The sequence below is a fragment of the Salvelinus sp. IW2-2015 genome, linkage group LG16 (genome assembly GCF_002910315.2).
Source record: "Salvelinus sp. IW2-2015 linkage group LG16, ASM291031v2, whole genome shotgun sequence".
Lineage (NCBI taxonomy): Eukaryota > Metazoa > Chordata > Actinopteri > Salmoniformes > Salmonidae > Salvelinus > Salvelinus sp. IW2-2015.
In genome coordinates, this window is record NC_036856.1 from 29,595,416 (window position 1) to 29,623,351 (window position 27,936).

Sequence of the window (27,936 nt, forward strand, 5' to 3'; positions counted from 1 at the left end):
AACTTGGTTCACTTTGTGAATTGACTGGAATTTAAATGGAATTGACCCCAACCCTGGTTGGGTGTAGACTGAGGTCACTGGGCCCACAAGAGACTGGGAATGCTGTCTTACCTGTATGTATTTTACGTGTTAGGTTGTTAGAGGTTGTTTGATTGTGTTTGGCCTGAGAAGCTGCTGTTTGATTGTTAAAGAAAGGAATGAGTTCCACATTCTGGTAACAACCTCAATATGTTCTTTTTGAGGATACTGAGCAACTTAAACCAAGCATCACATTTCTCTCATCTGAGGGATACATATGAATGTGCCTCAACATGCAGTTTCATTCACAATAAAGTCTTCACTATTGTTTTTATCCCCTAAATGCTAGGCCTATTCCTTGGCACCTGCAGCTGGATCACATCTTTTTTAAGCTGAGTAAGAGACAGCACAATGGAACAAAGGATCCTGACAAAATAATATTGAAACTGCTCACGTCCTGTACCAGGATGTATTTAGATGAGCTGAACACAGCATGATATCAGACTGTCTTTGCTATATTGGATCCGTGGGACCTCCCTACCCCCATTGAAGTCGAAATGTTATAAGGGTTAAGGTTATGGTTAGGTAAGGGTTAGGGTTTGGGGAATGAGTGTCCCAAGGATACCAGATAGCACAAACACATATCAGACAGTGGCAAATAAGAAAATGGCACCAATCTCATAGCAGCAGAGATGAAGTTATTCTCTAGAGAGTTATTCTCTGAAGAACCATTTTGTTCAACATCTTTGTTATTTATGTAGGCGTAGTTGTTGTCATGTTTGAAATGCCACTTTGCACTTAGCAAAAAGATTCCATACTCCTACATAATCAGAATAAAAATAAAACTCAAAACATGATTTATTACACACGAATACAAGTTTATTACATGGCAATGTTATAGTCATGATSTGTGCTGCATTGGTGTGTGAATAAATGCTGACATGTATGCAATTTATCATACAGTGACAGTAGTTGTAAAGTTCCATAAATACGTATCCAAATATTGTTTTGCACTCCATTCCTGCCAATCAGTGGCGGATTTAGGCATAGGCGGCATTGGGCGCCCGCACAAAACAAAACAATTCTGAATGGTGACATTTGCGCGATCGGTTTTCTATCGCTCATTTGCATGTTGCGTCAATGATATCATGTCACCGTGTGGGACTGTAGGTCAATTAACCTTATCGGAGTGGGCGCCCTGATGCTAGTTTGTGAGCTAGGCAGGCGACTGCCTGGGAAGGTCTCCCACTCAGCAGTACGAGATGGGGCGAGGTAGGTTGACYTCAGGTCTCCCCACTGGAAGCCCGAGGTAGGGCGAGCGGGGGAATCTATCAAATAGCGCACCGGGGGAATCTATCAAATAGCGCACCTCTAACTTTGTACAGTACTAATGCAATTAGTAATGCAATTAGTTGTGCAATTTAGCTTGTGTTTCTTGTTTGAAGTGCAATAGTGTAATAATCAGGTTCTCTTCTTTATAAGTGTGTTATTCTATTTGTGTGATATAGGATTTGTGCAATTTAGTTTTATGTGTGTTTTTTGTTAGCAATAGGGCAATAGTGTAATAATTTGATTCTCTTTTTTATTTGTATTTATATACTACAATTTGTTTCTATTTGTCTTTGTTACTTTTTGATATTTATGAGTCTTATTTTTGTATATATTTGTATATTTATATAGTTTTAAATGTTATGATTATTTCTTTGCGTTGTTGTCTGAATAAAAATTACAGTGCAGCATGGTGCTTTTTGTTGTTGTTGTTGGGGGGGGGGCGCTAAAGTGGGGGTTCGCCCAGGGAGCCATACAAGCTAGAACCGCCACTGCTGCCAATGACTGGTACCTTACTCAATGTAGGACTATAGTGGTATGTTTACGTGTTGTTACTTGCAAGTGGGTTGGGGCGCGTCCGGAGACGCCTCTAATTTCCCGAGCGCTGACCTCCAGCTATATAATATCCTCTCTCACATTCAATCTTTTCAGAATCTGGAATACTACACAACATCCAAATCTGACTTTGCTGCTGAGTTAATCTTCGAGAGTTTTCTACTAACAGGTAAAAAAATATATATAATACAACATTTTATAACTATACATCAACTTGTTCTCATACAATAAGGATACACATAGATTTGTAAAATAAGTACATAAATTGATCTGAAAGAAAAGAAAGCCTATGTTCATGGAAAATAGGAAACATACTCACTTCTGTAGCTTCTTTAGAGACGAGAACTAAACTATAAAGTTGTTTATTATCAGAATCTTAAGTATTGAAGTAGAATGTTGCTGCCGGTAGATCTATTCTTTATCATATCGCAGTTGCCCTGTAAACTCATATCAGGTAGCCTAGGCTAGATGTCTTTCGCTATTTTAAATAGATGTTAATTCACTCAAAATGTGTAGAGTGGCCAAGCGTAGTGAAAAATAACTGTTTGTTTGAAAATGTAAGTAAAAAATAAATAGAACTTCAATACGCTTCTATTTCATTCATCATTTCGGGAATTTACTGCCACTGTGCCTTTAAATTGTAGTGGGTGTCGGCTGGCTAGAATCACATGAATCCAAGAGAAAAGAAAAAAAACATTCCTTGTACTGTGAGTCATGTCATATCTTGCAGCGGAATTAAAGAGATAAAAAGACTTGTAGGCTACAGTTCTCCATTTGATTGCTTAATTGAGTTGCTGTGTCAACAAGTTGACTAGAGAATATGGAAAGTTACAAACACTGGCATATGAGTTAGAAAAATTATAGACAAGGATTTGAACATTGAAAAATATAAATCCATCTCTGTCATTACATTTACATTTAAGTCATTTAGCAGACGCTCTCATGTATCTCTCTGCATGTTGATGCTTTTTTGCACAATGAGATTGTGAATTTAATATTCCAATGACTGATAATTCATATGAATTTAATTAATKAATTAAATATATAATCTATTCTTATCATGTTTGTCTCAATCTTACATAACATTTTTTGTAAAAGTAGGAACTTTACTGTTTTTGAGGGTCATGAATCATATAGTTTTTGTGATCTGTGTTCTGAGGTGGTTTTGTTGAGTCATCCTCGACCAGAATTAACCCAGAACTCATCCAGTAGCACCACATAGGAWACAAGCTGCTAGGGGAATACTAGAGGATAATTGGTTAGAGGAACAAATGGGTCACAAATGGGCATATGTTTACAGATTCCTTCCTTGGGAGAAATGTCTCTTCTTATCCAATCTCACAAGAAGCTTCAATCAAAACATGGCTGCAGGAAAAATTATATTGATATTATGTAATTCCTGCTTGTATGGTGAAATGGACTTAAGKACTGTACATTTTCAGTTGCTGGATTGTTGAGAAAAGGATCAGTCTTCCATACTGTCAATTTGGAGAGAAAGGGAGAGAGCTACTGTTCCAAGTTCTCCCATGAGTCAATCATGGTCACTTGATTCACTCTCTTTGCACCACCACCCTAGATCAACACAGATTTTAGGGCTCTGGTCAAATGTAGTGCACTATATAGGGATTAGTGTRCCATTTGGAACAAAGCTTAGTTAGACACACAATTATCAATAAAGGAGTAATAATAGTATTACTCTCATAGATATACTCTCATTAATACTTCCAGTAATAAAGACATGAGTTTATAAATTCAAGCACACATAACATTTTTGTTTTAATGATGTGGACTGGAAGACATCCATAGTAAAGATAGACTGTCCAAGAAAAGAATGATTGGTCTCCAACAAATATTTGTTTTGAAAACAGACACCCTGGTATCTGCTGCCATTATGGTGAGCCATTCCACAGAACACACACCTGTCTTATGTAAATAATACTGTTCATATGGCTTTCTCTTCGGTGGGCCAACAATTACCTCTGTTTACCTGAGGAAAAACATTCACTGAGAATGGGAAGCTTTGCCCTGTGTTGTGTATTAAGAATCCTATAAGGATTCAATAGAACTATATGACATATATGACATTACTTGTGACATACAGCAATTATCCTCATACACATATGACAGCACACCATAGCAGTAGTCTATTATGAAACCTACTTTAGTACATCAACTTCCATTATTGTAACGTAGACGCAGAGAGTCAGGAAGCAAGTGCAGTTGGTGAGTTTAATAACAAAGAACATGAAGATATAAAAAACAAGAGAAGCGTACTGGACATGAAAACAAAACTAATACTGCCTGAATACTGAGGGCTAAATAAAGGGAGAGTAATACAGGTGATGATGAAGTCCAGGTATGCATAACGATGGGGTGCAGGTGTGCGTAACGATGGTTGCCAGGTGTGCATAATGTGGGTTGCCAGGACCGGTGGTTAGTAGAGCGGCAATGGGAGAATGGGTGACAATTATTAGCGCCATAGATTAACCTTTCACACTACAGACGCTCTATGGACAGACTCTGACATTGCTCATTCTGATATTTTGTACAATTTTTGATTGTGTGTATTGTTATTATATTGCTAAATATTACTACACTGTTGGAGCTAGAAGCATAAGCATTTTTCTGTACCTGCAATAACATTTTAAAATCTGTGTACGTGACCAATAAACTTTGATTTGATTTAAAGGCCTCCATAACAGGTGATAAAGAGCCATACGTTTCCATCATATCTTTGACATCACTGAGGGTWTTTTGTGTTTGTCAGTGGTAATGACAGTCACCTTGTATAGCACTCACCAAAGAGAGAATTAGATCAAGACGGAAATAGTTAGATGGCTTGTAGAGTAGTGGATCAAGATAGGGGTTGGTTACTATTACATAACATTGTTGAAGTCCTAACTACGGCAAGCTCAAGTATGAAATGTTACTTTGTTTCTCCTCCTCTCCAGAACCATGGTGTTCCATAAGGAATTTCAGACTGCAGGGAAGGAGCCTGGTCTTCAGGTGTGGCGCGTGGAGAAGCTGGATCTGAAGCCGGTTCTTAAACAGCTCCACGGGAACTTCTTCACCGGAGACTGCTACGTTCTTCTCTACACCACTGCCGCCCCCTCATACTACATCCACATGTGGCTGGGTGAGAGAGAGAGAGCTGGTTACCCGACTGATATAGCTTATCACCATGGCCACTCAGGCTTAGCCTTAAACCATTATCCTATACGTGCAGGAAATGCCCACATAGTGATAAGGGTTATAAAAAGATACATGCCTGTTCACTTGTCATATCTATTTGATAATTAACTGAAAGGTTCCTCCCTTGTATTGTTGTGTATGCTCCGGGGAGAACTTACCCCTATGTACAGATCTAGGATCAGCAATCCTAACCTAAACCATTAGTAGGACAAATGCTAAACTGACCCAAGAACTGCACCTAGGTGAAACTTCACCCTACACCGTTCTGTATGTTCATATGGACTTTCCCATTGGTCTTCTTCCTCAACTCCCCACGTCTCTATTGGCTGATACCACAGGAAGTGAGAGTTCTCAGGATGAGAAAGGTGCGGCGGCCATCTTTACCACCCAGCTGGATGATTTCCTGGGCGGAGGCCCGGTCCAGTTCAGAGAGGTGCAGAACAACGAGTCTCTCACCTTCCTGGGTTACTTCAAGTCTGGCATCAAGTACAAGGTTAGATATTTCAGAATAACATCTCAGAGAGACAGTTGGGCATATTAGCTTAGATCAGATCGCCATWGAAAAACCTCAAAAGAGTATTTCTTGGTTAAATATAGATACCCAAACACGCTAGCACGCACACTCTACACACACACATATATTGTAATATTGTTGTATGGTGTTATTATACATTTTGTATTGTAGATATGTGGTGGTGTAATTATGTTCAATTATGTATTGTTTTATATTTTGTTTTATGTGTGATGTAAGTGCCTTAATGTGTTTGGACCCCAGAAAGAGTAGCTGCCAAGGCAGCAGCTAATGGGGATCCTTAATAAATACAGTACTGCACATCCTTTTAAAAATGACTGAAGGTCTCGCTGTGTCTCGCATGACAACCCCAGTATAGCTTTGTTTTCCCTTTCCAGCACTTAGATGCTTACTCTGTTGTTATACATCCCACTACTATACTTCTCTAAGTATGTCAGTGACATTGAACCCCAATGAATTTGAAGAGAAGGGTAATTATCAAAAATAATGTGCGTGGGTTTCTCATTATTAGGTTAAGTATTGGTAAGTAGAGTGGAGTCCCATTTGAACTTGTTGACTAATGAGACTCAATTTCACAGCTATTGATTACCAGCGTCCAGTTAAAGGATGGTAAAATGTGTATTAATCAATACTCTAGTGAGAACAACAGCAACACACCCATCAAAGTATTGAAATACTAATGAGTCATGACACATGTTGCACATATTTGAAGCTGTACATGCACAAAAGAGGGATTTGCTAAAAAGGTAACTGTGCTATTTATAGTAATGTGTGTATTTAAGTTTTAGCATCTGCAGTGGATAAAGTTTTCCATAGAGGGTTGCCATGGAGAGTTTCAAATGATGGACAGGCTAAGGGAGGACACATATGGGTCTAATTCCAGAAAGCCAAATGGCTGCATGTCTGGCAAGATTTTACATTGGCTTCTGGATTGGCAAGTAGAGGAAGCTATGGAAGTAAATGTTTACTTACTACTCTGAACAAAGTTGCTGACAATGACGTTGGAGTTTAACATGCAGTATGTAACATAAATATATATAAACTTCTTATAAGCAATGTATTATTGTTAGCTTCGTTAACCTGATACACTATTTCCATTCTCTGTCCTTCAGCAAGGTGGGGTGGCCTCTGGCTTCCAGCACGTGGTGACCAACGACATGAACGTCAAGCGTCTGCTGCACATCAAGGGCCGCAGGGCCATCAGGGCCACGGAGGTAGACATGTCCTGGTCCAGCTTCAACAGAGGAGACTGTTTCATCATCGACCTAGGAAAGGTGAGGCTGGGATAGCCTATCGGTGACTAAGCTAAATTATGATATGTTACTAAGTCTCCTCAACCAGACTCACGTGTTGAACTTGGCCAATGCTACATAAGGGGATTGTCACATAGGCAGAAACACAATGATCCCACATGCACAATGTTTGCATATGTGTAATGAGGGTGATTTTACAGCCCTCTCTCTCCAAAGAAGGAAAGGGCTGTAAAATACTCCAGTTGTTATTTTGTGGATCATGCATGAGCATGCATAAGTAGGGGAGGGTAGGATAAGTTGAGCCATTTTGTACATTCAGCATCACGCCGTCAAGGGAAATATAGTATTCTGTCGAACAAAGATATCTACATATATTTTAGGATGGTCTGTATCCCTGGGAATAATCAGAATTCATGTAAACATTACCGTCTTGAAAACATTGCATGTCAAAAAAAGTGGTCTCCTGGCACGGCTTACCCAGGGTGTGGGGTACGTTGAGCCCCGGGACAGGGTAAATTAAACCGCCTACAAATTTCTGTGCTGAATTAAATATTAGCACTACCTTTTTAAACCCACGTCTAGCTTCTTTCCCCAAACACAATTCAACACAATAGATTTTTTGTCTTTTAATAATTTTAAGCATATTTTAACACAGCCTTAACACCTAACAAACACATTTTTTCAACACTTTTAACATAGGCCAGGTCCTGTTGTTACCTCATATCTAATAATAATACCTTGCATTACCCCAGGAAAGAAAACACTTAAATTTGCTTAACTTGCCATTGGCTCAACTTACCCCAAGGCAAACATTTTGACTAAATTAACCCACGCAGCTACAAGGATGCACTTCCATGCTAGGTTTATTTAAGCTTATAGAGGCCTCAGCTGATGTATAGAACACTCTTAAAATTATCTACTTTGGTTTAGATACAAGCATCATGAAACCTCTAACACAAAAAAAATGTTTTTTGGGCCTGACTTGCTTACCACTTTTTCCATGTGGTTTCTTCCTTCACAGACTCCATGAAATGATGACCTCTTCCTAAATATTTTATCAAATTATACATTTTGTGTATGGTTTCCTATAAACAAGGGTGGCTTAACGTACCCATTTGGCTCAATTTAACCCACTCTCCCCTGTGCATAAAGGCAAGAGTCTCTTCCCTTAGTCTGAGTCATGGCCATTCAGACAGCTTTTGTTTCTATTCTCAGGACGTCTTCCAGTGGTGTGGCAGCGAGTGCAACAGCTTTGAGCGTCTGAAGGCATCCCAGGTGGCCATCGATGTCCGTGACAACGAGAGGAATGGCCGTGCCACGCTGCTGATGATTGAGGAGGGGGGAGAGCCACAGGCTGTCATCGACGTGAGTTCACTTCTCTTCACAACACACACACACACACACACACACACCACACACACACACACACACACCACACACACACACACACACACACACACCAACACACACACACACAGAGACACAGACACAGACACACACACAGATGATCGCGGAGGGAAGATAGCCACCTTCACCACCACTTCCTGACCCTGTTACATTGGAAGGGTCAGAGAATATGAGGGGGATAGTTACTGGCATCTGGCATTATTATGCGCTCTGGGCACGCTAAGACATTGTGGTACGATCTTATCTCATTCAATGCATTTAAAGGGTAAGGAGTTGCATGGTGGTCACAAACTATGTACAATGTATTTTATGCAATGCTGGAACCTTTTTAGAGGAGTGCACTGGGACTTCTTAGGCAGAGTTGATTAACTTGTCTATGACTTATTTCCCCTTATTCACGACATGAAGCATTGTTGTGATTGTGTTTATTTTTAGGCTCTAGGGCCCAAACMCAACATCCCTGCAGGAAGCCCTGATGACGAGTCTGTTGATAGATCCAACCAGAAGAAGGGAGCTCTCTACATGGTAAAGATTTGCAGCCTTATGATGCTCCCAGTCTGACATGTTTGTGTTAAGCCCTGCGCACTGTGACAGCAAAAGTATCCATTTCCATTGTCGCTGTATAATATTGATAAATAAAGGTCTATTGTAGATCTCTGATGCAGCAGGCTCCATGAAGGCATCAGTGGTGGCCCAGACCAGCCCCTTCAAACAAGAAATGCTTTCCCCCAGTGAGTGTTACATTCTGGACAATGGAGTGGACAGCAAGATCTTCATCTGGAAAGGACCTAGTGCCAACACAGCTGAACGCAATGCTGCCATGAAGGCCGCAGAGCAGTTTATCAAGGAGAAGAAGTACCCCAGACACACCCAGGTAACGTTACATCAAACTTCTCCCTCATCACTACTGCTGCCATGAATATTCTGAACTTGTACCCATGTTTGGGAAGTTAGTTTCAAGTGGTAACACCGCCAACTCCGGAAGAACACATGTTAATCCCCCTGGTCCGGAATTTTCCATACATAATGGGAATGGCATTCGATGACAGCCACAACTCCATATCCCATCAACATCCTATCAGATCTGTGGATTGATAAAGTCCTTTGAAGTCTACTCTATTTTATTCTACAGGTCCAGGTGTTGCCAGGGGGAGGAGAGACCACCCTGTTCAAGCAGTTCTTCTGTAACTGGAAGGATAAGGACCAGACCACGGGCCCAGGCCAGGCCTACAGCTTGGGGCGTATCGCCAGGGTGGTGCAGGTCCCCTTTGACTCCTCCGGCCTGCACACCAACAAGACCATGGCAGCCCAACACGGCATGGTGGATGACGGATCCGGGAAGGTTCAGGTACGGCTGGAAGATAGTAGTGATGACGTACGATGATCTAACTCAGGACTATTTAAAACAAGTGGCACTGGCAGGGAAAGGGAAAGGGGATACCTAGGCAGTTGTACAACTGAATGCATTCAATTGAAATGTATCTTTTGCATAGGTACTGGAGGAGAGGTTAGGGAAATACTGATCTAACTCTACTACTCCTGGTGTGTTTAATGTAGAACATGACACACTGGGAGAAGTACAGTGAGTGTACAAAACATTATRAACACATTAGGTTTCATTTCTGGTGTCATGCCACCTCTTTCTGCCAGCTGCCAGGCTATTTCTGCTGGTGGGATGTGGAACACTCTTGTAACTTGTCTCCCCACTTCTAAAACCAAAGTTGCGCCCCTATCAAGAATGGTACAACACCCAAAGGACATCCTTAACACAACTGTGGGAAGCATTGGAGTCCGCATGGGCCAGCATCCCTGTGGAACGCTTTCGATACCTTGTAGAGTCCATGCTTGACGAATTGAGGCAGTTCTGAGGGCAAAAGTTGGGGTGCAACTCAATATTAGGAATGTGTTATTAATATTTTGTACACTCAGTGTATGTCGTAATGTAAAGGAGATGGATCTCCTCCTCAGGTGTGGCGTGTGGAGGATGGTGACCAGGTGCCAGTGGACTCCTCCAGCTATGGCCAGTTCTATGGAGGTGACTGCTACCTGGTACTGTACAGCTACCGCCTGGGAGGCAGGGAGCAGCACATCATATACACCTGGTGAGTATTGTTCACCATGTCGCCACAAGAGGGAGACATAATCAGGCTTAAGCTATAGGCCTAGCTCTGCAGGRGGCAGGAGCACATCCGTTCTCTGTGTTTGTCCCTATTCATATCACTGTAAGATTGATTGATTGATGATTGCAGGCAGGGGCTGAAGTGTACTCAGGATGAGCTGGCTGCCTCTGCCTTCCTGACTGTCAGGCTGGATGACTCCATGGGAGGGTCTCCTGTCCAGGTAAAATACTAATTCAGACACTATTCATAACAGATATATTTAATCTCATTTAATCACATCACATATGTCATAAAAAGGGGTTCTCTGTATATCATTGTCTTGACTTAAATGGTTGGACTTGTGAAGGCTCCAGAGGCACTGCTCTGTGGCTGACCCTGTGCAGGTTCCAGCCTCTTGTGTGTGTGTATCGATCCTATTCTGTGGTTTGACGGATGTGCTGAAGTGTCTCCTCTCCTACTCTCTCCTCCAGGTGCGTGTGACTCAGGGCCAGGAGCCGGCCCACCTGATGAGTCTGTTCAAGGGGAAGCCCATGGTGATCCACCTGGGGGGGACGTCCCGTAAGGGGGGCCAGAGCAGGGTGGGCTCCACACGCCTCTTCCACATCCGCCAAAGCTCCACCAGGGCCACACGGGCTGTAGAGGTCAGTCAGTCATACAACATATACAAATCAAATCAAAATGTATTGGCTGCATACATATACACACACTGAAGGCCTATGTAGGTTTAGGTGATCACACAACATACACAAACTACAGTACTAACACTGATATTTTTAATGATCCTGATTACTTAAAATTAGGGCAGAAGTTATGAAGTTACATAAGGAATATGAGAAAGAAAAAAATTATATTCTGCCAGTTAATAAAGTAACTGAGGAGGATTATAGGATATGAGTACCTCACCACTTCTCTTTCTCTCGCTATCACTCCCTCGCTCCCATTCTCTCCTATCCAGGTGGAGCCCTCTGCTGCATTCCTGAACACCAATGATGTGTTTGTGCTGAAGTCCCCTAACACTGTGTTCCTGTGGAGGGGAGTGGGGGCCACTGAGGAGGAGCTGGCTGCAGCCCAATACGTCACCTCTTTCCTGGGAGGAGGAAGTGCCACTGAGGTGTCAGAGGGCAAGGAGCCAGGTGGGTGTTTTAGTCTTACACCTAATCACAGGCATAACATATTTTAGTGATGATAGGATTCATTTACATTAGGTTTTTCTCTTTTAAATACGTTTATTGTAGCACTTCTTTTAGCAAATAATACATGTGAACAGTCATTACAAAATTACTCACTTCAATTTATTCTTGTGTTTTTCTATAGCTACTTTTTGTTTTTGAGGCAAATATCATTGCCGGCCGCTTTATAGTTAATTTTTCAGACTTTCCTTAATTTGCATTGAATGAAACTTGTTTTCCATACTGGTATGATGAGTGTTTCTGATGTACCATATTGTATTGTTCTGCATCCTTCCCAGCTGGGTTCTGGTCTGCTCTGGGAGGGAAGAAGGAGTACCAGACCTCTAGGAGCCTGCAGAAGATGGTTAAGCCACCACGCCTGTTTGGCTGCTCTAACAAGACTGGCAGGCTCATAGTGAGTAGAGGGGGGATTTCTCTTAGTGTAGGGATGGAATATTTTCTTGTGAAGGATACTCTGTATTCATCTCTCTCTCTCAGGCTGAGGAGGTGCCTGGAGATTTCAACCAGTCAGACTTGGCAACTGATGACGTCATGCTTCTGGACACTTGGGATCAGGTAGGGTCTTGGCCTGATGTTGAAGACCATTATACAGTATAATCCACATGATCCCAGTGGCTCTGATACAACTGAAGTCCTGCCATGATAGTTTTTAAAGGAAGTGGTCCAATCCTCCAATCCCTCTCCACATTCTGCTTTTATTGTTTCCCTATCCCATGATCCCCTGAGGGTGCAGGGTTGAAGCCATAGAAATAGAATGACATACTTCCTGGCATGGGTACACCCAATATGGCCGCCGCTCCACCCATCAAGGAGCATTGATTTGAATGGGAATGGCCGTTCTAGTCATTCTAATTGTTATATTACTTTTACAGATCTTCCTCTGGATCGGCAACGAAGCCAATGAGGTGGAGAGGACCGGATCAGCAAAAATTGGTACGATTGATTAATAATCTATTGGCCATTGTTGATGCATACACGCTATCACTACCTCAGTGTAGTCACTAACAAAAAGTGTCAATCTATAGCAGGGTTTCCCAAACTCTGTCCTGGTGCCCCCCATTTAGTTTTTTTCCCCTAGCACTACACAGCGGATTCAAAGAATCAAAGCTTGATGATGAGTTGATCATTTGAATCAGCTGTGTAGTGCTAGGCCAAGACCGAGTTTGTGAAACTGATCTATGAGGCTTAATGTAGAGCTTTCTTCTTGTCTTTCAGCCAAAGACTATGTGGATTCGGACCCTTCTGGTCGCCGGGGCATTGCCATCACTACGATCAAGCAGGGAATGGAACCACCAACCTTCACTGGCTGGTTCCAGGCCTGGGACCCCAAGTTGTGGGAAACCGACCCTCTGGAGCGTATCCGCGCCCGCTTTTAAAATTTACTGTGCTCAACCACTTCCTCCTGCTCCCTCCCCTTGCATGGCTTCTTCTCCTGCATTATCCTCTACTCCTGAAAACACAAGGCCAAGACATCTGCAAGACATATACAAGCAGTTGGACCCATAAACCCAATGAAACTGGTCTGGTCCATTATATTGGATTAGCCTGGTCTCAGATCTGTTTGTGTTCTTGCATACTCCATTGCTGGTATTGTCAAGCCAAATGTTTGACATGAAAGTGAGTGACAAGAAGTTGGAATGATAGCACAAACAGACTGGCACTCAAGCTGTGCTTGGATGACTCAGAAAATGTTGTCTTTATTTTGTTATTATCATGTATAACTGTATGGCTTCTCAATGAAACAAGTGCCAATGCTCAAACACAGGAATKATAGTTAAATACAAGAAAATGCACTTTGCTATCTTATATGCAAAAAAATAAGCATAGCAAAGTCTATTTCATGCTTGTATACTGTCGTAACTTTACTCTGAATCCAATAAAAATGTACTTCTGAAGAGAAACAACCAACAACCAGGTTTTATGGGATTTGATGATTGTTGTATTAAAACATCCTGCTTTTTGAAAGGAGGTTGTGTTTTTTTATTGTGTCTTGCATTATGTACACTGAACAAAAATATAAATGCAACATGTAAAGTGTTAGTCCCATGTTTCATGAACTGAAATAAAAGATCCCAGAAATGTTCCATACTCACAAAGAGCTTATTTATCTCAAATGTTGTGCAAAAATGTGTTTATATCCCTGTTAGTGAGCATTTATTCTTTGCCAAGATAATCCATCCATCTGACTGCTGTGGCATATCAAGAAGCTGATTAAACAGCATGATCATTACACAGGTGCACCTTGTGCTGGGGACAATAAAAGGCCACTCTAAAATGTGCAATTTTGTCACACAACACAATGCCACAGATGTCTCAAGTTTTTGAGGGAGTGTGCAATTGGCATGCTGACTGCAGGAATGTCCACCAGAGCTGTTAACAGAATGTAATGTTTATTTCTCTACCATAAGCCGCAACTAATGTCATTTTAGAGAATTTGGCAGTACACAGCCAGAAGAGGACTGGACACATCTCAGAGCCTGGTTACTCTCTAGTTTTCTTCCCAGCTTCCTGTCTTTCTTGGGTGTTTTATTTCTAGCAACCGTGCTATTACATCTGCATTGCTTACTGTTTGGGGTTTTAGGTTGGGTTTCTTGTGACGAATGCTGATGTAAAAAGGGCTTTATACAATACATTTGAATGATTCTGTGTGTGTATAGGTGTAGGCTATGTGTATGTGCTGGGTGGTAAACTATTTAAGCCTCGATCACGTGACCGGCATTGGATAATGAGAATTGAGCTATCTGAGGGAGCCATGTGAGTAAGAGGTGCTTTGGAGCAGGCAGCCGTGAAAAATGAATTATAATGACTATATTCAGCCCAAGGGCACAACGGCCACTAGCCGCAAAATGCATAMATTTTTTTAGAGGCCATTACGGCCACACAAAGGGGATGCCGCTGTGAAATTCGAAGCATTAACAATTGCTTGTCAAATAGTGAATGAGAGACTGATGAAGTGTGTGCAACCTGAGCAAAAAAAACAAAGCAGAGCGCATGCCCTTTTCAAATCATCATTAGAGTCTCATCATGCAGCCTTAGAATGTATTAAACATTAAAACATGTAACCCAGTGTTTGTATCACAACTAAAGTGTCATAAATAACTCAAAATTAAACATAATACGAAGACATGCTTCTTTGTTAAGCACTCAACACAGAATAGCTGTGCACGCACTCCCTCAAATTGTTTAAAGAAAATATCCTTTCTATATTATTCAGCTACGTTCAATTGTATTCTTCATACTATAAAATAACGCCATAGAATTCTAAGCAAATCTTGTCTGCTAAATTAACTAATGTAGCCCACAGCCATATGGCATAGCCAGGTCAGGGCCTAGCATAAGGACAACTCAGAGTATACTACTCTGTTCTTCTGTAATAGACAAAAAAAAATATCATGTTTCTTTGGACCTGTCTAAAATATATAATGGATTTATTGTGTTGGTGTAGCAATATCACATGGAGTTAGACTTTTTAAAATGTACATTTTCCAAAGGTCTGCATCAGTGGTGAAAGACAAGGCACTGGAGTGGCGAATCACACTTGCTGTCTCTGCCTGGCCAGCTCCCCTCTCCCCACCGGGATTATCTGCCTCTGACCTTATTAAAGGGGCTGAACAACAAGGCACTGGAGTGGCGAATCACACTTGCTGTCTCTGCGTGGCCAGCTCCCCTCTCTCCACCGGGATTATCTGCCTCTGATCCTTATTAAAGGGGCTGAGTCACTGGTTTGCTGTCTCTCTCTCTCTCTATTTCAATTCAATTACATTCAAAGGGCTTTCTTGGCATGGGAAACATATGTTCACCCAATAGATAATTGAGTTTACCAAAATTTGATTTGTTTTGGAATCATTTCTCTCTCTGTGTCTATCTCTACCGYACCTGCTGTCTCGACCTCTATAACCACTGTGATTATTATTTGACCCTGCTGGTCATCTATGAATGTTTGAACATCTTGAAGAAAGATTGGGCCTTAAAACCTCTCTGGGATATGTGGGACGGTAGCGTCCCACTTGGCCAATAGCCAGGGAAAATGTAGAGCCCCAAATAAAAWAAAAATGATATAAAATCAAACTTTCATTAAATCACACATGTAAGATACCAAATTAAAGCTACACTCGTTGTGAATCCAGCCACCATGTCAGATTTCAAAAAGGCTTTTCGGCAAAAGCATAAGATGCTATTATCTGATGATAGCACAACAGTAAACAAAGAGAGTGTAGCATATTTCAACACTGCAGGCACGACACAAAACGCAGAAATAAAATATAAATCATGCCTTACCTTTGACGAGATTCTTTTGTTGGCACTCCAATATGTCCCATAAACATCACAAATGGTCCTTTTGTTCGATTAATTCCGTCCATATATATCGAAATTGTCCATTTATTTGGCGCGTTTGATCCAGAAAAAAAACAGCTTCCAATTTGCTCAACGTCACTACAAAATATCTAAAAAATTACCTCTAAACTTTRCCAAAACATTTCAAACTACTTTTGTAATACAACTTAAGGTATTTGTAAACGTTAATAATCGATCAAATTGAAGACGGGTCTATCTGTTTTCAATACAGGAGATCAACAAACTAACGCTACTTTTCAAGTCTTGCGCAACTCTCAAACAGTACACATGACCCTTACTTCTTCATTGCACAAAGGAATAACCTCAACCTATTTCCAAAGACTGGTGACATCCAGTGGAAGCGGTAGGAACTGAAAACAGGGTGATTAGAAATCCAGTATTCCAATGAAAACTCATTGAACAGACAGTGACCTAAAAAAAATATAAAAAAATAATGGTTAGTCCTCGGGGTTTTGCCTGCTACATAAGTTATGTTATACTTACAGACATGATTCAAACAGTTTTAGAAACTTCAGAGTGTTTTCTATCCAAATCCACTAATAATATGCATATCTTATATTCTGGGGATGAGTAGAAGGAAGTTGAAATTGGGCACGCTATTTATCCAAAAGTGAAAATGCTGCCCCCTATCCTAGAGAAATTAATGGCCATGTAGTCTTATAATCCCCACCTGGCACAGCCAGAAGAGGACTGGCCACCTCTCAGAGCCTGTTTCTTCTCTAGGTTTCTGCTTTTCAAGTGTGTTTTTTCCTAGCCACCATGCTTTTACATCTGCATTGCTTGCTGTTTGGGGTTTTAGGCTGGGATTCTTGTGACAAATGCTGATGTAAAAAGGGCTTTATACAATACATTTGATTGATTGTGTATGTGTATAGTTGTAGTCTATGTGTATGGCATGCTAATGGATGCTAATCATGCTCCTGTATAAGGCTGTTTCTGCTGAGTCTGACTACAGTGGATTACTGAGCCGAAAGCAAATCACCTTTACTCCCTCTCTTTCATCTCCTCATGCTCACTCTTATTCCGTCCTTCTCTCTCATTCCCCCCTCGCTTTCAATCTTCCCTCACTTTCGCTCCCCCATTGCTTTCATTCCCTCCTCGCTTTCATTCCCTCCTGCTGTCCCTCATTACCTAAAACTGGAGTTGTGAGACCAATTTATTTTTGTACCGTTCAAATCACATTATTAGCCTTATCCAGGAATTTTTCTCAATTTAGGTTCTTAAAGACAAAGGAGTTTCTGTGAGACTAACAGCAGCGATGAACCAGAAGATTGTCCTCATCACAGGTTGCTCCTCAGGCATCGGCCTGGCCCTGGCTGTACGCATCGCCAAGGATGAAAAGAAGAGGTTCATTGGTAAGTTAATGGGTACTTTTTGGGTTGAACAGAATTTGGATATTTAATGTTATGGAAACCAAAATGTGATGTTTATTCCACCTCTGTCAATGGAAGAAATNATGCATATCTTATATTCTGGGGATGAGTAGAAGGAAGTTGAAATTGGGCACGCTATTTATCCAAAAGTGAAAATGCTGCCCCCTATCCTAGAGAAATTAATGGCCATGTAGTCTTATAATCCCCACCTGGCACAGCCAGAAGAGGACTGGCCACCTCTCAGAGCCTGTTTCTTCTCTAGGTTTCTGCTTTTCAAGTGTGTTTTTTCCTAGCCACCATGCTTTTACATCTGCATTGCTTGCTGTTTGGGGTTTTAGGCTGGGATTCTTGTGACAAATGCTGATGTAAAAAGGGCTTTATACAATACATTTGATTGATTGTGTATGTGTATAGTTGTAGTCTATGTGTATGGCATGCTAATGGATGCTAATCATGCTCCTGTATAAGGCTGTTTCTGCTGAGTCTGACTACAGTGGATTACTGAGCCGAAAGCAAATCACCTTTACTCCCTCTCTTTCATCTCCTCATGCTCACTCTTATTCCGTCCTTCTCTCTCATTCCCCCCTCGCTTTCAATCTTCCCTCACTTTCGCTCCCCCATTGCTTTCATTCCCTCCTCGCTTTCATTCCCTCCTGCTGTCCCTCATTACCTAAAACTGGAGTTGTGAGACCAATTTATTTTTGTACCGTTCAAATCACATTATTAGCCTTATCCAGGAATTTTTCTCAATTTAGGTTCTTAAAGACAAAGGAGTTTCTGTGAGACTAACAGCAGCGATGAACCAGAAGATTGTCCTCATCACAGGTTGCTCCTCAGGCATCGGCCTGGCCCTGGCTGTACGCATCGCCAAGGATGAAAAGAAGAGGTTCATTGGTAAGTTAATGGGTACTTTTTGGGTTGAACAGAATTTGGATATTTAATGTTATGGAAACCAAAATGTGATGTTTATTCCACCTCTGTCAATGGAAGAAATCTCAGCTATCTCTTAAAATTATTATGGAAAGCAGTGATATTGTGAGGATGGTTCCTTTACCTTCAAAATCCCCAAAAGTATTGTCAGAAACTCCTAATCCCYAGACTATACAGCTACACAATATTCATAGACAAACTTGTCTGCTTCTAAGAGACTAAGATACACCTGTGTTGTGTTCTCCAGTGTATGCCACAATGAGGAACCTGGGTAAGGCAGAGGCACTTGTGGAGGCGGCAGGCAGGACTCTGGGCAGGACCCTGGTGATTAAACAACTGGATGTTTGCAATGAAGACTCCATCAAGGCCTGTGTGGCCAGCCTACCGGATGGCAAGCTAGACATACTCAGTAAGTACGGATGCATGCATACACCCTTATCTGGTATTACATGTAGGCTAATAATCCCACGTTTATATGTATTGACACTGTCTTCCCTGATCGCGTTTGCATTACAAACCCAGTAAAGAATTAGACTGTAATTCTATTGTAAGGCTAGTTGGTTGTACAGTCAAATTAAAATGGCCTGCACTGAGTTTTCCCTCACACCACAATTCCAGTGGCCGGTTCAGTAGGATGTAACGTTACAGAACATTCAGGCAGAAATGTATCATAGAAAACAGATATAATTGTCTGTCATGTAGAATAGGGCATCGTTTCAGTTCTGCTGATTCTATTTGTATTTGCAAACGCAACGATCAGAAAGTTTCCACATAACTGAACAAACCTATATTTTCCCCTCTCAGTCAGCAATGCTGGGATGGGTCTGGTAGGCCCCATAGAGTGTCAGTCTATGGAGGAGATGAAGGCTGTCATGGATACCAACTTCTTTGGTCTAGTGAGACTCCTCAAAGAGATCCTGCCAGACATGAAGAAGAGGAAGAGCGGCCATATTGTTGTGATCAGCAGTGTCATGGGCATACAGGGTAAGAGATGTTGCTTCTTTTCACACAATGGCTTTTCATGAGGTTTTCTTACAGACCAGCAAGTGTATTTGTGAGTGGGCTACACATTTGTATGTGCCTAATAGCACAGACATGTATTTTAAAGGTAAACATGCATTACCAGTTGTAATGTGGCATGAACGCAACCAGGCATGATGTTTTCATCTGATTGTCAAATCAATTCAAAAAGTAGGCTACCTTAGCACATTGGTCCGCTCCAAAATAAATTCCAGCATCCAAACAGTGCACCAGCCATCGGATTAATGGAAAGAGACATCTGTTAAAAAACACCAAAACGTGCAATGACATTCGGGAAGATTGTCAGTAGATCTAAACTCTTGTAGCCTGCATTAATTGATGTATCTTGCGGACAATTTTTTTTAAATTGTAAAAAGAAAAGTCAGGACACCTGAAAAAGGGCTGAAATATGGACGTAAATACAGTCTTGTCTGTCCCGAGCTCATCGACACGGGAAACTGCGAAGGCCCAGTTAAAAACAATGTTGCAATTTTGCTAGCAGGCTGAATCCAGTCGATACAATGTTGCAAATTTGCTAGGGTATACTCAAAACAGAGAGAGAGGAAGACAGCCAGAGAAAATAGATTAATACGATTGAAATAACCTGAACCAGCTGTCACTGGATTAAACCACGACAGAGGTAGKGTTGTTCGTTTAATTTGGAATGCGCTTTTATTTTAATATTTACCACTGTATCAGTACAAAATTGCATTTTAAACACATAGGAGAATAGTTCAAAGAGATCCCCAGCAAAGTTTGCAACTTTTGTTGCATTTAGGGGAGCTCATGTCTCATTTGGGGGGCTGAGCCCCTCCGAACACCATAATTCCCACACTGCTACTGGTTCAATATTAACCGTTGAATAACCCTAGGCTTAGAAATGGAAAGACTCCATCACGATCTGAACTTCATAAATTTACATTTTACAATTGACACATCCGGTCTGTATAAATTATTTGGTGGCATTCACCTTTTTCACAGGTATATTGTTCAACGATATCTACGCAGCATCCAAGTTTGCTGTGGAGGGCTTCTGTGAAAGCATGGCCGTACAAGCCATGAGGTTTAATCTGAAGTAAGTAGTCCTACCGTACCACTAGTTCTGGTCCAGGGCGTTAGTGTGGTTTGCTAAGGAATGCTCAGCATTAGCAAGTACTAACGCCTTGGACCAGAGCTTCCCTACCACATACTGCATCTGGTGTGTGTGGAGGGTACATTCACACTGCTCTGTTTGTGAGAGTTAAATTAGTCTCGTGGGGCAGAGATTAGAGAAGGGAGTGAGAGGATGCATCGTGGACCTGCCTTCCCCTCAGGGGAAATAATGCATGCTAACCAACACCTGTAGCCCACTCGTCCATGTCACCAACATCTGCACTTATACACTGCAATATCCTACCAGTGTTTCATGCCACGAGTGACAAAAAACATGCTACAGTTGGGTAAAATGGCAATAACAACCACACCCGACAAATATTATAGAGATGATTTATAAGAAGCAACAGCGTACAGACACAATTTTAGGATTTATTATAGATTTTCCTGTGGTATTAGATACAGAAAATACAAAAGGGTTTTGGTGACAGAATATAATTGAGTTTACTAGGCTAACTGAACATTCACTTAAAATAGTAATTATGTGTGTGTGTGTGTGTGCGTGTGTGTGTGTGTTGCTGTCATTGCTGTGGCAGTATAAGTTTGATTGAGCCAGGCCCTGTGGTGACGGAGTTTGAGCATAAGGTCTATGAGGAGGGCATGAAGACAGACCTCTCCAAAGCTGACAAAGTGACAGCAGATATGTTTACCAACATCTATATGAAGAACTTCAAGCAGATCTATGAAAGCCTTGGACAGACACCTGAGGACATAGCAGAGGTATATTAGCCTATTGGGCTCAAATTGACACAYTATAAAGGCTTATACATATAACATCTTATAAGGCATTATACTTCGAGACTAAGTAAAGTGTAATTCTAAATCACAGGGTTAGTTTGTTTGGTGCATGTGTTCAAATTGCTGTGCTTAAATGTCTCTCCCTAGCTTGACTCGCTTGACTTGTCCAAGGGCCTCAACAGTGCATCTCCAGAAAACCATGTTCTGGGCAGTTATTTTTATTTATTTCAGGTTATTCTGAATTCTTCATCTCATTTCCAATGGCCCTTCCTTCTCCGTGTCTTCCTCCCTTAGCACACACACAAGATCATCACCATGGACAACCCTCCGTTCCGGCACCAGACCAACACCTTGTACACCCCCATGACCACCCTGAAGTATGCTGATCCAAACGGAGACCTTCCCATCGACACCTTCTACAAGATGGTGTTTGAGCACGACAAGGTCTTCAATGCCAGCCTCAACTTCCTCAAGCTGCTACGCTGGAGGACCCGCAAGAGCTTCACTATAGATAAGGACAAGAGCAATTCTTAGGATGTGTCCCAAAAGGCAATTTTCTAATTAATTCACTTTTTTATTATAAATTATAAACCAACATACAATTCCAATGTTTTATCTTCTGAGTGTTGGTGTTGAAAATGTACGGATTCAAAAGTTGATGGAATAGTTACCTTTCAATTTGGGCAAAATGTTTCACTGGGGATTCTCAATGGACTTTTGTATTGACAGAGCCTACAATGAAAGGATCCATCACCATTGATAAGATGTGTGGACATCCAATTATGTAACATTATTATCTATTGGGCCACTAATCCATAGTTCACAGGTTATAGAATATTACACTGCATTCAAAGCCCCAGTTTTATTAAAGGATAATCCAATATTAACCACTACCTACACATTATTAGATCACCTTTTTGTTTGTACTGAACAAGCACAAGACAGGAATAGGGTGACGCGATTTTTTAAAAACATGGTAAAGGTCAATTGTAATACCTGTTTTAGTCTAATTGGGAAAGGGGAAATAAGCTTGCATACTTAAGTATTATAACCATATGTAGGTCTGCTATACATTTTTATTATGGTATTATTGTTCCTTCAACACAGTAGGTGGCGACATTTTTATTTGGTCGATTTCACAGGGCACCGTAGAAAAATAATATACCGGAAAGGGGTTTTGTTTGCGTGGATCGTTTCCTCAGAAATTTCAGTGCCGAACTGCCGGTGAACCGAACTTAACAGAATAAATGAATTAAAGTATTTCGTTCGGCCGATAAAGGAACAGTAGTTCTCGTTCCAGTGTATACAGGATGTTGGTTTAAACAGTGTTTTGGGGATCAACACTGCGTTACGAAATGATCCCAACGACACGCTTGCTATAGCCATGTCCTCAAAAGCCGCTGCAGGTAACTAACTAGCTAATGTTAGCTAGACTAACGCGTTGCGATAGATGGACCATAGCTTGCTAACTCGCTAGCTGGTTTTCATTTTCTCTTGTCCTCACCATCGTGTTTTACTTAGACCTATTCGTTACATTCCACGTCTCTACAGTAACATTAGGATATGCTGTGTCAATAGACTTTTGTGTAGCTAGTTTGCATAGCTAGTTTAACTTTTAAACCCAACTAGCCAACGTTAGCGTCTAGCCCACGACATTTTCAACACGTAACGTTAGCTAGTTAGCCCTCTGCGGTACCCTACCATCAAATCAAGCTTTCCCCCAGTTTCGTTTTTTATTAACTTGAGAAACTAGTTCTCTTGAATACGATGGCTTCTTCGTCGGGAAACGATGACGACCTCACCATTCCCAGGGCAGCCATCAACAAAATGATCAAAGAAACTCTGCCCAACGTACGGGTTGCCAACGATGCAAGAGAGCTTGTTGTGAACTGCTGCACAGAGTTCATACATCTAATCTCATCAGAGGCGAATGAAATATGTAACAAGTCTGAAAAGAAGACCATATCACCTGAACACGTCATTAATGGTTAGTGTCTTTTGTATTTTTTATTCTGTATCAACAGGTTTGAAAATATATTCAGTTGTAAAGAATATGTATTCCCCCTTCCTGCCTGCCATGTATTTTGTAGTTAATGCAGGTATGCGCTTGCCTGGCCACTTATCTGTAAACCAGGTTAGTTATAGTAAACCAATCTGGAACCAAGTTAGCTAGTTATGCACTAGGAATTCCAACAATAATCAAGTGATGAGACTGTTGAATAAATGTCTGTTTCCTTTTCCCCAACATTGTTTCCATAATTTTTCTCCCTAACCATATCCTCTTCTCCACAGCACTTGAAAGCTTGGGTTTTGCGTCGTACATCACAGAGGTGAAGGATGTCCTGCAGGAGTGTAAAACAGTAGCACTTAAAAGGAGGAAGGCCAACTCTCGCCTGGAAAACTTGGGCATCCCAGAGGAAGAGCTCCTCAGACAACAGCAGGAACTATTTGCTAAGGTAAGGATCAAAAGTCATAACCTGGTTAACCAGATTGATCGTTGCCAGGTTACAAGTGTGTTACCTGTGTTAAGGATCAAGACGGATAACCTGTTTGATTCAGACTATTTCTTGCCACATCTCTGCACTTTGATAGATCACCTTCACCAGGAATGGATAACTGCAGTGTACAAACGGATATTTCTGCAGTGTGACAAAAGCTCAAATAATGTATATTTGTTTTGGTAACATTTAGTAGATATTCTAGGTTGAGTGGCTCCCCTGCTTTGCTGTTTGCATCTCTATCCATGTCTAATTTATTGGTGGCCTGACTGTATTTACTGTGTTCCAGGCACGGCAGCAGCAGGCCGAGCTGGCCCAGCAGGAGTGGCTCCAGATGCAGCAAGCTGCCCAGCAGGCCCAGTTGGCTGCAGCATCCGCCAGCGCTGGACAGCAGGCTGGCTCCTCCCAGGATGAGGATGATGAGGATGACATGTGATTATGAAGATGATCCCTGGGTCTGGGCTGCAACATTTGGAACAGATAATAAAAACAAGAATTTCTTATTGGATAACTACAGATAGTAGGCTACCACCTGTTTCTGGCTGTTTTCATCCGTTTCGTGACTGCTGAACACGACCCAGGCCATATCCCTTGTCTTAGGACAGTGTCGGCAAGCAGCCCTCTCTTTCTCACTCCGAACACTCTCATTGGCAGTGATTTGAGCTGTGTTTGGACATAATCCCACCAGTCCAGTATCAGGAGTTCACATTATGGACAGTTTCAAGGTACATAGATATGGGGAATTTTATTATATATATGTTTTTATTGTCACATACTAGGTAGACATTTTTTTCTTTTTTGACAGAAGTACCTGAAAACACATTTGAATAAAGATACATTTTCAAGCTTTCCTCCACTTAAATTAACAACTTTTTTGCCAATTACAAATCAAATGTTACATCTGACATGGAATTGTAATTTTCTGTGTGATTTGTAGGTTAGAGATCAATGGATGTAAGGTGGCATGGAAAATGGTGCAACGGGTATATTGGGAGGGGTGGGGGGATCATGGTTTTGGCTATGTTGAGAAAAGAACAGGAGGACATGTTAGGCGTATTATCTCTCCTACAATAATTAGTATTTTTTGTGGGGGCGGTCAGGAGAACAGCTCCTCACTTGTCTTGCCAAAGGTGGGCGTTGCTTATTCCTCCTACTGGCATGTCTTTTTTGGTAAATAATTTTTACAGAACTTGTTCCTTACCCCCCTCTTTGTATGTTTGTTTAACATGACGGATATGTCCCAAATAGCACCACATCCCATATAAACTGGCTCTCATCAATAATTTGGGATGCACCCAACATATTTCAGAAACACTTAGAATGGTTGTGAATGCTTTGATTTGTAAAATAGGATTCAAATGCTTTTTGTTTTCTTTTAGCTCGGTCACTGTGCTTTCGGAAAGTATTCAGACCCCTTGACTTTTTCCACATTTTGTTACATTAGTCTTATTCTAAAAATGATTAAATCATTTTCCCCCCCTCATCAATCTACAGACAATGCCCCATAATGACAAAGCAAAAACTGTTTTTTAGAAGTTTTTGCTAACAAAATAAAAAAAATTAAATTACATTTACTCAGACCCTTTAATCAGTACTTTGTTGAAGCACATTTGGCAGCGATTACAGAATCAAGTCTTCTTGGGTATGACGCTACAAGCTTGGCTCACCTGTATTTGGGGAGTTTCTCCCATTCTTCTCTGCAGATCCTCTCAAGCTCTGTCAAGTTGGATGGGGAGCTATTTTCAGGTCTCTCCTGAGATGTTAGATCAGGTTCAAGTCCAGGCTCTGGCTGGGTCACTCAAGGACATTCAGAGTCTTGTCCCGAAGCCACTTCTGTGTTGTCTTGGCTGTGTGCTTAGTGTTGTTATCCTGTTGGAAGGTGAACCTTCGCCCCCAGTCTGAGGTCCTGAATGCTCTGGAGCAGGTTTTCATCAAGGATCTCTGTACTTTGGCTCTCAGTCCCTGCTGCTGAAAAACATCTCCACACCATGATGCTGCCACCACCATGCTTCACCATAGGGATGGTGCCAGGTTTCCACCAGATGTGATGTTTGGCATTCAGGTCAAAGAGTTCCCTTTTGGTTTCATCAGACCAGAGAATTTTGTTTCTCATGGTCTGAGAGTCTTTAGGTGCCTTTTGGCAAATTCCAAACGGGCTGTGCTGTCATGTGGCCACTCTACCTAAAGGCTTGATTGGTGGAGTGCTACGGAGATGGTTGTACATCTGGAAGGTTCTTCCATCTCCACAGAGGAACTCTAGAGCTCTGTCAGAGTGACCATCAAGTTCTTGGTCACCTCCCTGACCAAGGCCCTTCTTCCCCGATTGCTCAGTTTGGCAGGTTGGCCAGCTTTAGGAAGAGTCTTGGTGGTTCAAAACATCTTCCATTTAAGAATGATGGACTGCACTTTGTTCTTAGCGACCTTAAATGCTGCAGACATTTTTTGGTACGGTTTTCCAGATCTGTGCCCTGACACAATCCTGTCTCGGAGCTCAATGGACAATTCCTTCGACCTCATGGCTTGGTTTTTGCTCTGATATGCACTGTCAACTGTGGAACATTATATAGACAGGTGTGTGCCTTTCCAAATCATATCCAATCAAATGAATTTACCACAGGTGGACTCCAAAAGTTCTAGAAACATCTCAAGGATGATCAATGGAAACAGGATGCACCTGAGCTCAATTTTGAGTCTCATAGCAAAGGGTCTGAATACTTGTGAAAATAAGGTATTTCTGTTTTCTAATCAGTTTTAGAATATGGCTGTAACGTAACAAAATGTGAAAAAGTCAAGGGGTCTGAATACTTTCTGAAGGCATTGTACATGGTGTAAGTAGGTTGATTCTTTTTTTTAGGATGTTCACCTACAGTATTGCTAACTGATTAGCTACTCCTTTCAGAATCTTTTTTGACTGACTCATATAACCAAAGATATAGGTTGTGTCCTAAATGGCACCCTATTCCCTATATTGTGCAATACCTTTGACCAGAAAACAATTGGTCCCGGTCAAAAGTAGAGCACTACATAGGGAATAGGGTGCAATTTGGGTCACAACCACAGGAGAGCTTAACAACCCAAGTATATGAGCCCAAAGTGTATGTTCCATGTGTAGTATAAAGAGACGTGGGTGCAGTGTGCACTCAAGTTACTGTTCTCAATGACTGATGGTAACTTTCACCTTGAAAAAATGCTTTGATTTCTTCTTGGCTTTTTATAATGTGCATCCCAAATGGCACCCTATTTCCTTTATGCCTCACTACTTTGTCTCTTGTCAATAGTAGTGCACTATTTTGGGAATGGGGTGCACATTTGTTTTTCTGTGGTGCAGTATGATAAAGTTGCATTATGAATGTGTGGTGAATTCTATAAAGATTGGTAACCTCTCATTGTGTTACCCATTCACATGCCTTTTATAAAGTTGTATTCTTTAAGCAATAAAGTTAACATCTTTTATAGTGACCTATTGTTCCTCATGTATTCTGGAGTTATTTACAGTTCTTTCCTCATTTTTAGGTGTTTTTGTACTGTGTATGTCAGCCTCAGTTTTATACATCATCATGGACAAAAGCTGATTTAATTTATTTTATTTTACTATGACCAACAAGTCATAAAATGCAATTATGTTTTGATGGTAAATTATTCTAAATAGGACAACTAATGTAAAGTAATTACAATGACCGACAGTGACATGGCCTGCATACTCACCAGGCATGTCACCCATTGATCATGTTTGGGATGCTCTGGATCGATGTGTACGACAGCATGTTTCAGTTTCCACCAATATCCAGCAACTTCGTACAGCCATTGAAGAGGAGTCCAACAACATTCAGGCCACAATAAACAGCCTGCTCAGCTCTATGCGAAGGAGATGTGTCATGCTGCATGAGGCAAAATGGTGGTCACACCAGAAACTGACTAGTTTTTCTGATCCATGCCCCTACTGTTTTTTTTTAGCTATCTGTGACCAACAGATGCATATCTGTATTCCTAGTCATGTGAAATCCACAGATTAGGGCCTAATGAATGTATTTAAATTGACTGATTTCCTTATATGAACTTTTAAAGGCTCTGCATGGTCAATCCAATGTCTAGGGTGGCCGTACAGCATTTATTGCAATGCTACAGAAGCTAGAGCAAACATACTTGCATGTTCGATCTCATCACTGACAATTTGAGCTAATTAGCATCTTTGCAACTACTTAGCATGTTAGCAAACCGTAATCCTTTAACCTAATTCCTAACCTTAAACCCTAACCCTGAGCCTAGCTAATGT

The 27,936-nt window shown here is 41.3% G+C and overlaps 3 protein-coding genes across 3 annotated transcripts; all 3 read left to right on the plus strand.

Moving 5' to 3' along the window:
• The first annotated feature begins 1,937 nt into the window (after positions 1-1,937).
• On the plus strand, positions 1,938-13,680 carry scinla (scinderin like a). The gene is made up of 16 exons (XM_024004140.2): positions 1,938-2,071; positions 4,854-5,038; positions 5,433-5,587; positions 6,739-6,900; positions 8,095-8,244; positions 8,722-8,811; positions 8,939-9,160; positions 9,419-9,634; positions 10,255-10,388; positions 10,536-10,626; positions 10,877-11,047; positions 11,362-11,539; positions 11,875-11,990; positions 12,074-12,151; positions 12,469-12,529; positions 12,812-13,680. Exons 2-16 carry the CDS (start codon positions 4,858-4,860, stop codon positions 12,970-12,972), a joined length of 2,166 nt encoding a protein of 721 aa, XP_023859908.1. The 5' UTR covers positions 1,938-2,071; positions 4,854-4,857; the 3' UTR covers positions 12,973-13,680.
• Positions 13,681-17,901: 4,221 nt separating this feature from the next.
• Positions 17,902-21,699, plus strand: zgc:109982 (retinol dehydrogenase 8). The gene is made up of 6 exons (XM_024004156.2): positions 17,902-18,219; positions 18,503-18,664; positions 19,060-19,239; positions 20,257-20,350; positions 20,964-21,147; positions 21,460-21,699. The coding sequence occupies exons 1-6, from the start codon at positions 18,123-18,125 to the stop codon at positions 21,697-21,699; spliced, it is 957 nt and encodes a 318-aa protein (XP_023859924.1). The 5' UTR covers positions 17,902-18,122.
• A 61-nt stretch (positions 21,700-21,760) lies between these two features.
• On the plus strand, positions 21,761-27,122 carry LOC111975669 (protein Dr1-like). Its single transcript, XM_024004159.2, has 3 exons — positions 21,761-23,152; positions 23,458-23,621; positions 23,953-27,122. Exons 1-3 carry the CDS (start codon positions 22,933-22,935, stop codon positions 24,097-24,099), a joined length of 531 nt encoding a protein of 176 aa, XP_023859927.1. The 5' UTR covers positions 21,761-22,932; the 3' UTR covers positions 24,100-27,122.
• The last annotated feature ends 814 nt before the right edge of the window (positions 27,123-27,936 follow it).

What these genes read in the sequence shown, in the direction of transcription:
- zgc:109982 (XM_024004156.2), top strand. Translation starts at nt 18,123, where the DNA reads ATGAACCAGAAGATTGTCCTCATCACAGGTTGCTCCTCAGGCATCGGC. An exon ending in CAGTGTCATGGGCATACAGG is followed by an intron (nt 19,240 to 20,256) that starts GTAAGAGATGTT and finishes CCTTTTTCACAG; the next exon opens with GTATATTGTTCAACGATATC. An exon ending in GCCATGAGGTTTAATCTGAA is followed by an intron (nt 20,351 to 20,963) that starts GTAAGTAGTCCT and finishes TTGCTGTGGCAG; the next exon opens with TATAAGTTTGATTGAGCCAG.
- LOC111975669 (XM_024004159.2), top strand. Translation starts at nt 22,933, where the DNA reads ATGGCTTCTTCGTCGGGAAACGATGACGACCTCACCATTCCCAGGGCA. An exon ending in ACCTGAACACGTCATTAATG is followed by an intron (nt 23,153 to 23,457) that starts GTTAGTGTCTTT and finishes TCTTCTCCACAG; the next exon opens with CACTTGAAAGCTTGGGTTTT. An exon ending in AGCAGGAACTATTTGCTAAG is followed by an intron (nt 23,622 to 23,952) that starts GTAAGGATCAAA and finishes ACTGTGTTCCAG; the next exon opens with GCACGGCAGCAGCAGGCCGA.